At 33.4% G+C, this 13608-nt stretch overlaps 1 protein-coding gene across 4 annotated transcripts in view; it reads right to left on the reverse strand.

Moving 5' to 3' along the window:
• Phip (pleckstrin homology domain interacting protein) overlaps positions 1-13608 on the reverse strand; it is a 114715-nt gene that overhangs the window by 48469 nt on the left and 52638 nt on the right. For all 4 annotated transcript variants that reach the window (XM_029481609.1, XM_029481607.1, XM_021173412.2 and 1 more), the window contains 2 exons: positions 4596-4724; positions 3027-3252 (listed from right to left, as the gene is read on the reverse strand). In XM_029481609.1, the coding sequence (XP_029337469.1) occupies positions 3027-3252; positions 4596-4724 (355 nt within the window). The remainder of the gene's footprint in view (positions 1-3026; positions 3253-4595; positions 4725-13608) is intronic.

The following is a 13608-nucleotide window of genomic DNA, read 5'->3' on the forward strand; positions in this document are numbered from 1 at the left end:
TCAGTAAGTATTTTCTCCAACATACTTTCTGTTTTATTTCCTAAATCTAGCATAAATGCAAGCAGATAATGTTCAATCTCGGGGCTGGAGAGAGAGCTCAGTGGCTTAAGGCTTGTGCTAGTCTTGCGAGGATTCTAGTTCAATTCCCAGCATCCACAGTAGGCAACTCACAACTACCTTTGTTAACTCCAGCTCCTTGGGGATTGTACACAGGCAATCACAAACACCAGTCCACTCTCCTTCATAAAGATAACTAAAAATAAAATCAATCTTTTTATGAAACTATTTCCATGAAAGTAACAAATGGAATAATTAACATTAGGTGTATATGTATGTAAGTAAAAGTCTGATCAGTTCAGAATTATAGGGTAAACATGAATTATAAAGAGAATACTCCAAGAATATTCTGAAATGAAATAGTAATAAAGAAAAAGTCAGGCTGTAGTAACACACACCTTTAGCCCCAGCACTCAGAAGGCAGAGGCAGGTGGATCTCTGTGGGTTCAAGGCCAGTCTGGTCTACAGGGCTATGCAGAGAAACTCTGTTTCAAACCTCTCCTCCCAGAAAAAAGAAAGTCTTTAAAAAAATACCATTATATGAGTTATTTTTTACATAAAACTGTAGTTAAAAGGGTAAGTAACATGACTAGGTCACAAAACTAAAATGTAGAGACAGACAGAGCTAAAGTCAAATGTCAACAACAATTTCCTGACTCATTGCGAGATCATATTTCACTAATGACTAATAATTTGTTTTACCTTAAGTTTACAATTAAAGAAGTATATTTAGGTATCAATGTAAGAAAACTCCACTTAAACCAACTTATTATTAAAATAGCTACATTTAGTTTTACCTTAGCTTTACTATATTTAGCAAATAAGTTTTCATAAATCTAAATTTACAAACAGATAGTTTGCAATGATGCCAATGTCTTTTAGGTTTTGTTCCATTTGGTACTTTTGGAGAAGGTTCTCTGATGAACCACAGTTAGTAACTGCTATCTAGCTCAGCCTCATGATCTGAAAGCTCAGTCTGGATTTGTATCGTGGAACCTTGCTGGCAGACCTAGATGAGTAACAGTGGCTAACGGTAATAATGGCCACCTTTGAGTACAACCGGCTATTTCTGCTTCTTTCTGAGCCACAGGAACACGTGCAACCCACATGCCGCTGCTCCACTCACTATGCTATCATGGATGCGACCCTCAGAAGTTAGAAGCCTTAAGGTAATTATTTCCTGTTTAAGTTGCTACTGCTGGGTATTTTTCAGGGAGAATAAAGGTATCTAGCACTAACTCTAAAATCAGGAACAAAGTCAGAAATATAGTAAATATCTCTAATTAATTATATTATACAACTATAAAATTTATGTTTCATAAATGTTTAGTATGCAATGACTAAATATGTATGAAAGCTTCTTAAAAGCTATAAAATGGAAGAAAAGTAACAACTAACAACTACAGTAACACTGAATAAAAAAAGTCTTTTCCTTAATTTTCTGTGCCTAAAACCCCTGGTAAGGAAACTACCTGGGAAAAATCTGATCTTGCCAATTGTACTCCAAGAGAACAACTTAAATTTTAATCCCATGAATGGTACTTCTCTAAAAGTAAAAGTTCTAGAATTTGAATATATGACTACTTGTCAGCTGGTACTATTCTTAACTCCTGTGACTATGCTAAGCAATATTAGCTTTACATAATAGATTATACTATATGTGGTAGTGGAAACTATTCTCCTTATCATCCATGCATGCTGGACATGTCTAATTTAAGGACCAGCACTTTTTATCTATATGTCTATATGTATTCCAATTTTACACCCAATTGTATAACATGCTATAACACGACATGTGATTCTTCGGTTTCATAGGACCCTAAACTCACTGTTCACTCAGCACACAATCTATTCAGACGTTCTGCCTATTACACAAGTGTAGAGCTATTAAAAAGTGTATACAAGTTGTACAACTGGTATATAGTATCTTCACAAGTATTTTTTACTCTAAAATACCATCCCTAATGACAAAACTAGTTTAATCTTTACAGGTTTATTATTATCTTCAATATAAGTCAGTCTGCGCTATATTTTTTGAATATGATAAGAAGAGTCTGCACGCCTTGTCCACATTTTAACAATCATTCAATAATCAACTTGACTTCAATATTCCATGACTTCATGGAAACAGCTCACTATTTATATTTACTCCTATCTTACAAAAATCTTTAAAAGTTGATTGCTTCTAGCCAGAAGTGCTACCACATGCTTTAATCCTAGCCTTCAGGAGGCAGAAGCAGAGAGATCTCCGTGATTTGAGAGCAGTTTGGACTATCATATTGAGTTCCAGGCCAGGTGGCCCTATGTAATAAGATCTTGTCTCAAATTTAAAAAGTGAAAGTTGATCTTTTCTGAAAATACAGTCCAGCATGAAGTCAATCTAGCTTAGGCATATTTATTTATTTATTTATTTATTTATTTATTTATTTATTATATGTAAGTTCACCGTAGCTGTCTTCAGACACTCCAGGAGAGGGAGTCAGATCTCGTTATGGATGGTTGTGAGCCACCATGTGGTTGCTGGGATTTGAACTCCGGACCTTCGGAAGAGCAGTCGGGTGCTCTTACCCACTGAGCCATCTCACCAGCCCAGCTTAGGCATTTTTTACTATTATTAATTTTACTAACATCAATCACAATCACAACTATATATTTGTTTATAATTGTTAATTTATCTTTGTAACTAAGTTTTTGAGAGCATAGACCAAATTTCCTACTGAATTGGCTTAACAGATCAGAGGGTTTTTAATAAATGTTGCTAAATGAATAAATGAAGTAAAAAGGTAATCTTATTAATTCCTTGAGGTTAGACATTGGTAAGAACCAAAATCATTGATTCAAATTTTCAATGTTTTAATTATATTGCAATTCATATTTATTTATTGGAAAACTTTCCATCTGCTCAAAACAAAGATTACCCAAGTTTTCAATCTGTGAGAGACCTGACTCCTGTGAAACCCGAGGCATACCTGAAGAAGTTACTCCCATCTGAGGAATGAGCTGCTCCTCCCTGCAGTTTTCACGACCAGGAACCAATCGCTGGTACCTTGATGGATGAGGATTTCCATCAACATCAACCAGAAAAGGGGGAGGCATGAGATGAGGTGCCTGCTGCGTCTGCTCATCTAACACAAAATTGTTCGCATCACGGATAAGAGGCCGATAATCACTATGAAAAAACATCTGATCTGCTATCTGTAAAAAGAAAGGTCCATAAAATACTGGAAAAATAAAATTTATCATGAAGAAATTGCTTAAATTAAAAAAAAAAAAAAAAAGCCAAACACTGTGCCACAAGTTATGGTACAGTTACTTAAAGAACTGTATGAAACTAGGATTTAGTTTGAACATGTATTATGTGTTTAATTTCCAGAATTAAAAGGATTCAAGGTACCAAAAAGATCTTCATTAATTTTAAACACATCACTTCATTGCTTATCAAATTAAAACGTACTGCCTTTGTTTTCTCTGTAAACAAGTGTAACAAGCCATATGCATTTTTTAAAAGTTTCAATGTAAATGTTAAGTAAAACTACATCTAGGCATAAGACATCCAAAGGTACTCTTACTTTCAGATAATACACTCTATTTTAAATGATTAGGGTTGTTGTATTTGAGAGGGATTGAATATAGAATCCCAAGCATTCCAAACATGTGATATAATATTGAGCTATACTCAAGATTTATAAAATATTAATTATAGAATATTAATATAAAAGCAGTCTCTAGAGCATTTGTGATAATGTAAAATTATTATGAAATAATTGAACCCTTATATAACTTAAAATCTTCGTTGATTAATTTTCAATACATTAAAATATGAATTAATTATTCATCCTACTACAGAGAAAACATTTAAATATTTTAAAAACAAGTCCTAAAGAATCTTTAATAACAAAAATTTTAGCAGGTCACACATTTCAAGAACCACATGAAAAAATAAGGCTATTTTATCCTACATAAGTGTATATTACCTGTGTAAATATAGCATTTCACGTAAGTTGAAACATCCTTTTATGGGTATTAACTTCTATTCAAGGTAATTTATCACAAGTTACAAACGCAAATCTAGATTGTTCTAACGGGATATGTAAAAAGTTGCTCCTTTTGAACTAATTACAATTTAATTATAGTAAAGACTTTATATATGTTTTTCTTATACTGCTTTCTAAAAACAAGTCTCCTGAGTGTTTTAAGATAGGACTCCTTGAGCTGATATTAAAAATAATTTTTAATAATGTATAGGGGTGTGTGTGTGTGTGTCTGCATAAGGGTATGTACATATGAGTGCACATGCTTATCAAATCCCCTGGAGCAGTAATTATAGTTTTGGCCTGCCTGCCTGCCTGCCATGAGTGCTGAAAACCAAACTCTGGTCCTCTCAAAGAATAGCAAGTGCTCTTAGCGACTGAGCATCTCTCTCTCCAGCCCCAAGTTTTCTACTTTTAACAATAGGCATACTCACCCACTCCAAAGGTAAAACATATAATCCCAGACACCCATGTATTTAAGAAACAGGAAAATATGCCATACACTACCTTGTCATATTTGCTACTGGACCCAAAACCAAAAATTAAAAGATGTCCATGAGAGTCTGTACATGCAAAGTGCTGACCATCAGGGGAGCATTTGCAGTCAAACACTGCACCATGTCCTTGTCCTTCAATCTGAAACACATTTAACCAAAAATCAGGAAACTGCCATTAAAATATAAAGAGGCGGTACTACCGTTACTAGAATTCTATAATGGAAAGATTTAAAAGTATGCAAACATCCTGATAGAGGGAAGATTAAGTATAATAAGCAGAGTACAGGAAAATTTGTGCAAATTCATGAAAAATGCCAAATTAACAACATTAAAAAACCAAGAACCCAGTCACAGACCAGACACAACTCAGAAAATAAAAATACACAGATTTCTCCTCCCACCCCGAGAATCTGCCCAGATTAAAACATAACTGAACCATACATTCCATCTATTTCCATTCATTGCTGCCCTTTCTGTAAAGGCTAAGAACATAGAGCAAAGGTAGCATTTTTTTTTTTCTTTTTCTTTTTTTGGTAACACTCAGAAGTTGTAGCAAGAGATCACTCCTTACAAGACACTAAATTTTATTCTTTTTGGTTTAGAAAAAAAAAATTCCCTGGTGGTCTGAATCATCTTCTAATGGTGAATTTTAAAGGTTAAAGAAAAGGGTTTTTTTACCTGATAATTGTTTTCTGTTTTCCAGTTCCATTAATCCAGAACGAATGGGTTTCTCCCTGCAACCTGTCAATCAAACAGAGGTGGCCAATCACCACTCTGATTTTTTTGCTCTCAGTGCTTCTTCAGACTATGTTCCAGTTGAAAACTTCTTTAGCAGTATTCTGAAAGAGGTAAAAACTCTACCCTATCTAAAGCATATCTAGGGACTGATTTTCAGAAACATCTAAAATAGGGAGTTGACTCCCAAACAATAATAACTAAGGATGATTTTCAACAACTGTGATTGGATTTCTGGATTAGCAGAATCGGAACACACACATTATCAGGTAAGAAATACCTCCTTTCTGTTCCGGTATCCACTGATCTAGAACAAACTGAACTTAATTGGTTACATTCTAGGAAATGCTTGGAAAGAAAGAAGTAACTTTTGAGTATTAAAAATTTGGCAGAAGGCAGATGTTCATGAAACATAGGAATTAAAATGCAGAAGTCACACTAATCTCTCAAGAAAAATAAGTACTTCAGTCAAAAGAGAAACACCAATCTAAATTCCGACACATAGGATGACCTCGAAAAGACAACTAACCTTGCCTTTGGATCACTGAAGTTAAAAAAATATATTTGTACAATACTTAATGATATCCCGATGCTGATTTAACAGAGAAGAAAGCAGCTTTCCTCAAAATTATTAAAGAAAACAAGGAAGCTTTTCTAATAATTTACCAGATAAGATAAATGATTCATTAATGAGCTACGATAATTTCTTGGGCATAAAGGAACTTGAAAGTAAGACAGCAGAGGAAAGGACCACTTTAAAACAGCTCAAAAATCAAAGGTCAGAACTACGTTCTCCCGATGTAGTTGAAGACATAAGCCAAATAGCATAGGCCAGAACTAAAAGACTCTAAGTACAAATGTCACGATTCACATTTTAAATGTTCAGTACTTTTATAAGAAAATAAATGCTACACAAAACTACAAAAAAAAAAATTCTCTCTAAAAGAGTTTTACATCAAAACTTTAGGAAATTGTCTGGGCCAGGAATAAGATGTTTTAGTCCTCAGTTCACTCAAAATTTTCATGAAAAAAAAAAAAAAAAAGGACAAAGACTTTATAACTGCTTCTAGAACTACACTTTTCTGTGAGTCAACTGAGGGAGGATGTGAACATAGTCACACTCAGCGATGACAAAGGAAAGCTGACAGTGCTCCTGAGCATGGCATCCTCTCCCTTAGAAATCTCGCACTGCATTTAATTTGGGGAAAGGAGTGTGGTTGGGATATTCAAGTTCTCATGCATGATATCTATCAGTGTATTCATATACAGTTAGATTTCCAAAAGAATTTTGTTGTTGAAATGAACTTAAAAACCTCTAAAACAACAATCATGCATTATCTCTGTGTCCTACATAAGCCATGGAGACCAGGCACGTGGCACAGTGGTTACTGCACAGTTAGGCCTGTACAGCCTAACATGAGAAGCTGTGATACGAACTGGGTTAGAGACCCACAGATGTTAGAGATGAGAAAGCAGTACTATTTGCCAAAGGGAGCTATGAACAGGGAGTTTGCACCAGCTCCAGAGGGAGAAGTGTATTACAGTCAGCAAAGCCGAAAGAACAGAACCATCTAAGCCCTTTGACATGGGAGACATGGAGCTATAAAATTTGGCATGAGAGACATGGAGCTATAAAATTTGGCATTTGCCCTGCTTGGTTTGGTTCCTAATTTGATCCAGTATTTCCTCACTATGCCCTGATTCCTTCTTTTGGGATGGTAATGTATATTTTGTATTATTTTAGTTAAAAATATACAATTTGCTTTTTTATTTTACATTGCATCTTGAGTATCATGAGCCTTTGGGCTTTTAAATAGCCTGGAAAACGGAAGACACTGGGATTCTCAAGTTGGACAAAATTCATTTTGTATTATGATGTGGAAACAAGCCTATAGTGGTCAGAAAGTGGAATGAGGTAACCTGAATCAGAATGAAACCCACAGGCTCATATTAGAATATGAGGGGTTTCCAAAGCCAATGCTACTCCAGATAGTGTCCTGTCTCCCTCTGCCTTGTGCTTGTGGATCCTATGTAAGCTTTCACCTTCTGTTCTATCTTTTGGAAGTTGCCTAGCTCATGGTCTTTAATCACAGCAAAAAAAAAAAAAAAAAAAAAAAAAAGCAACTAAGAGACTGACTACCCTAGTTGCTTCTATTTTATAATGTATATTATGACTGACAAACTCAACCAGAAAAAAAGTTATTTTCTCTGAAAAGAATTCTCTTTTAAACCAGTCAAGGGATTTATAACTTTAAATATACGTATGTAATTAGGAAGCAATGAATCTTACTTACAAGGGAAACAAAACACTATATTTGTATAAAAATATATGTATATAAAAATATTTAAGGTCTACATGTTCTACCTAAAAAAATAAGTCAACATAAAATTTAATAATGCATGATTTATTTATTTAATGTTATAATAAAATAGTCACACAAAACAAAGTAATAATGACAAAATTTTAAAATAAGTAAGAATTCTTCTAGAATAACTGCTCCTCTAGTCTGCTATTATACATTTTTGGGACATATATAAAGACTATTTAACAAAACCCATTCACACTAAACAACAGTAAAGAACAGATAAGATAATTCATGAAATAATATTAGCCAAGAATGGCAAAAATTTCAAAGAGTCAATAAAAAAGGTAATATTTTAGCAATTACCATATTCTGCTTTTTTAAGCCAGAAGATAAAGCTATTATAACAGTATCTCTTATTGGAAAATTCTATGGGACTAAGTCCTGGAAGTGTTTTTAGGAAATGAGTGTCAAACTCTTGTTAGAAGAGGTAATGACAAGTAAATAACTATCTTGTGGCCGTGAAAACGTGAAGAGCACTGAAACAGCCATTTAGAACCCTACTCAGATCTAACATCATGATGTGCCTCAAGAGTTATTCAGAATCCTAGATAAATGTGGATTTGATGTATATCAAAAGAACCAAAATGGAGCCTAAAACTGTAACATCTAATTATGTCAATTGGCTAGACTGACTGGTATGGAAAATAGGCCCTTGTAGAAGACCTCAAGAGAAACACAAAGATGAAGGATAGGAAGGAAATTATGCAGAATCACCGTGTTAAAAAGGTATGTCAATTCTATATCCAAGGCTACTTTGTTTTTCCCATCTTTAAATTTTTCTTATTCTTTACCTATTCCACTAAGTTGGAAGGGACCACTGAGCTATAAAACACTCCAAATGAATCAAAGAGCAGGAGGTATGTGTACTTAGGAAAGCCTCCTCGGTGCATAAAGCAACACTAGGAAAAGTTAGAAAAGGATGCACACGACATGGCTGAGATGAATCAACAGGAGAAGAGGCTCCATGTCAAACCAGATGACCAGATCAATCCCTGAGATCAGCATTGTGGAAGATAAAGAATCAACTTCACAAAGCTACACTTACACACCTACACTGCACCCCACTCCACACACACACACACACACACACATGTTCTCCACAGTAAAGACCAGTTTTTAAAAAATTATCCAATATACTGAACATACAATACCTTCCGATCATTCCTATAGTTTAAACAAAGATAATCTGTTAACATTCTCCATATTCTAGCCACCTAGTAACCTTCAAAGTATGTTAAAAGGTTGTCACTGATTTTAATATTAAAATGTCCTTAATTTATACTAAGATCACTACACATGAACAAGAGATAGCAATTGAAAAGAAATTCTACATTTAAGACAACACTGCAATGCCTGCTATGGGATAAAGTAGTAAGTCAAGCTACTACCTAAAATAGAAATTATATTAAGAATGATTGTTAAAGAATCAGCTTTATCAAAATAAAAATATTATAAAAGTAAATTAAGTCAGCTTCAAATATACTGGAATTCTGTGGGAACTTATTCTCCTCCCAACTCTCTGAAAATGAAATAGTGGCTGTCAAAAACACCACAGGGATTTTTGATTTCTTTTCTTTTCCACTCTCCCAAACAGAGTTTCTGAAAGTTTACTTCTAAACTCTCTATACTACCTTCTACCTAAATGAAGAAACAATTCCAGATGGCACAACTATAGCCTTTCTGTTCTGAACTTCTAGAGCCTCAAAGTCAATATCTCCAAATGCTGGCTGGACATTTCCATAGCAAGAAGTCTACCACAAGAAATAAACATGAACTTAAAAAAAGCCAATGTTCTCTTTACCCTCGTGAACTTCAATTAATAATGCCACTATTGTCTGAGTAACTCAGCCTGAACATCTGAATACATGTGCTGACACTTTACTCCCTTGCACTCAAGCCCTCTATCAGACAGGAAACAAGGGTTACACATACGTTTTCTCATTCATAAATTCCCCACTCCTTACTCTGAAATATGACCTCTAAGCAACAAAACTGTTATTGCCTTGGCTGTTAGGCTGCAGTTAAGAAAACCACCACAATATTTCACAATGTCCATTCACAAGATTACCTGACACTACTGTGAATCTCCCTCAGCTTGTGTTTTTGCCTCACTATATATTACAATCTGTTAAAAACTTCCTACACTATTTTATCAATATTTATTTTGTTCACATTGTTCCTCTTAATATATGATTCTTTCTAATTAGCTCTATTTAGCTTTTCACATAGAATTTCAATATAATTTTTAAAAATAAGAAAAAAACCTGGATCATCCAGCCTGAACTGACAACTGTGTATTCAGACATAGTAACTTTGTTCTAATTTGTCATGCTTCTATTTGATATCAATATTTGTGATTTCAAGCATGTTTTAGTTCTCCAAGTTAACTGCTAAGTTGCTAAAGACATCCATTTCTTCTCATTTTTGGATGATGATGTTTTATAATCACAAAATAAACAACCAAGTATTTGGTAATCATACTGCCTTCAATTTCATTGTTATATCCTATACATAAATTATATACTTTTACTTATAAATTATCAAATTTCAAATGCCTGGAAGTAATGGTTAACTGATTGTCAAAAATAAAAATACTGTGTAAGCTGCTCAACAGTATTTATGCCAACAAATGAAAGAGATGAAAGAAAATCTAAAGAACTTGGGAAACTTGAAAATACCAATAGTTACACACACTAAGAAAAGTAAAGAAAACTCTTCGTTCAGACACTGAAACAAAGACTATAAGCATTCAGGATTATTTTAAACAAAGAGATTATAGATATGAGATACTATCTTATTAGACATTAAGAAGAAATACAGAATGAAGAATGTTGTGAGCAAACTTAAAATCCCAATTCCCAAGTGGTAGCATGGTAAACTATAGCTATTTTCAGTCTTTCTCTTTCCTAAATACATACAATTACCTAAAACAAGGTCACACTGAGAACATACTAATGTCAGAAGTATGCATTGACAAAAATTCTGAGTGGTTTATTGACAGCCTCTACTCATTTGAAATGTTGCAAGGAGAAATACATTGTTCTGGATTAGTGGACACTGGAACATTTTTAAAAGCCTCTTAAGTAAAGAAATGTTAAGAGAACAATTATAAAAAAAATAAAGAAAACATTTATTAAATAAAAGCTCTTATTTGGAATTTACCCATCAAACAACAAAAGCAATGCAGATTATCAAACTCAGTAAAAAACAAAAAACAATTGCTAATGAGACATATTGTATTTTTTTCCAATTAAAAGCAAAACCAGGTAAGAAGCAACAAACTACAGCATTGAGTATCCTGACAAAAAATAAAAAAATATGAAGTAAAGAACAGTGAGAACTACAAAGGTATGAACAGCAAAAGAGATAAAGCAAAAGCAGCAAAGATACAAGGAAATCTAACACAGGGCCTGCAGACACCACTGTGAACACTGTTAGGTCAGTACTTACTGTATGTACTACATATATATACATACATACATACATATATATATATATGTGTATATGTATGTATGTATATGTATATGTGTGTATGTATGTATGTATATGTATACACACACATCCTATATTTTTAATATATACTAGTACTAAGAAACATGGAAGTAAAGAAATTTTAATCTTGAAAATTAAAATCCATTTATAAATTTGTTAATTCTAATTATAATCTATGGTAATTTAATGGTGGAAAAGGGGGACCAAAAGGGTGATTTAAACAAACACCTAAAACTTTAAGAGAACTTCAAACCTACTTTATTTTTTCTAGGACTGGGAATGACATGGCATAAATTTTAATACGCAAAGCATATAGCACATATTTTCTATTTCTATAAACAATCTAAATGCTTTCAGCACTTAACTGGCATTTATACACTGTAGTTTCATAAAATATTCACTACAATAAAGCTACAATGATGCTTTCTTCATGCCAATGTCAAAGAAAGTCAGTAGGCTTGCTAAACTACACACACTGTGTGCTTCATAAACTAACCAAATACACAGCACTTTTGCTGGTTACTGAGGTTATGCAAGGACTATTTAACTTGAAACCTTAAGTACTCACATGGTTTTAAAACTTACTAGACAAGAATAAAGTACAAGGCCTAGAAACTCAATATTCTTTTAAAGAACAATGTCTTCCTGTGTTAATAATTCTCTACAGTGATCTCTTTAGCTTCATTCTTCCCTAGAAGAGGAAGAGACAGAGGAATGGGAGAGAGCAGTGAGGGGAGGAGAGGAATCGAGGTTCCCCAATGCAATGAGACAACAGTGAAGGAGCTACGACCAGCATGTTAGCCCTTTCCAGGCACATCATTTGCTATAATCTTGTACATCTCATAATTAACAGAAACACACTCAGAGCCCGACTCCTAAATGCTCTTATCATTCAAGTCCTCTGCAAAGAGGAGCGGCAATAAAAACAAGACAAGTTACCCCATTAGTTTTTTTATGAAATACTATTAGCAAGCTGAGAATTCAGTTAGAGAATTTAAATGAAATCAATTAGAAATTATTACTTAAGCATAAAAGAAACTGAATTCTCAATAGCAAACCTTTTGTTTTGTTTACAAACTTAAATAGTCAGAAAACAAAGCAAAAGAACTTTTTAAAAAATGTCTTAGTTTTAATACAGAAAAGAACACTTACAGGAATGCTATTGGTATTTATTAAAATACTGTCTCTAAATATACCCATTTAAATTCTATTATAATATGACTATCTCAAACACATGCATTTAAAAATTCAACTTTCCAAGAAAAAAAAAACCTTTAATAATACAGGATTTTAATTACTTAAGATTTTAAGAACAGAATTCTAATTTTCCTAATTGGTAAGGTAGAGAAAGTGCTGAGTAATCCATCATAAAATTGAATTATAAATTAATTCTACTATCTTTTAAAAGATAGTTTTAAAACTGTAAGTTTAGGAATGAATCTGATTATTCAGAAACCAGAGACTACTGGACTGGGGCGGGGTGGGGGTGCTGTAGTGACAGGACTGAGCCCAGTACCTTGTGAGTGTTAGGTAAGCATTCACTTCAAACCTGACGATATAGCCTCAGCCCTAAACATATATTTTTAAGTTCTTGTATATTTTAAGAATTCGTTCAATTAAAGACATACTTTCCGATTTTCTAGCTGTCAGCCCAATGGTGAATTTACTTACTCATTTTATAAGCTTCAATTTTTAAAATTCCTAAAGTATTACTTATTATATAAGCATTCACAGACACTAAGGCTAAATTAAAATATTTGAGGATTATTCATCATTCTTAAATTCTACAAAGGATGACTAGACATGCCAAATAATACTCAAAACTATTTACTAAATTTAATGTAAATTAGGATAATAAGCACAACAATCAGAGATTGCATTTGGATTCATCAAAGCTTTGTGATATTTAACAGCTCTGACTAGTTACACTAAACCAAATAGCTAACCTGAAGCTGCAGCTCAACAATGACCAAAGAGACCATCAGCTTCCATTTCATCCTAAAATTGTTTTTAATTTCTTAGTAGCAGGGCTGGATGCTTTTTCTGCCATATATCCATTTAAAAAAAAAAAAAAAAGGCGATGTAGTGAACAGAGGGAGAAAGTATGGCAGTCACAAAGATCACAGAAGAGCCACTCAGAATTCTATCACTGTTAAGTTGTTATTCCTAGACACATCACTAACTGGGTCTAACTGGTAGTTGCTATACAATGTTACTAAAATTCTCAGCAACCACCCTGAATACATTCAGCATTAAGAAGACATTAGTAATAGTCTTATTTAAAAAAATAATAAATGAAATTTTCTACTCTGTGACCAAAGCAAACCTAGTCAAAGCACTTTAGTTTTGTAATGAACACTTTCTTCTTGAAACCAGCAATAAAAATTACCCTTAAAAAAGATATTCATAAAGATACAACTTTACTGCAGT

This window comes from Mus caroli, chromosome 9, assembly GCF_900094665.2.
Source record: "Mus caroli chromosome 9, CAROLI_EIJ_v1.1, whole genome shotgun sequence".
Classification (NCBI taxonomy): domain Eukaryota; kingdom Metazoa; phylum Chordata; class Mammalia; order Rodentia; family Muridae; genus Mus; species Mus caroli.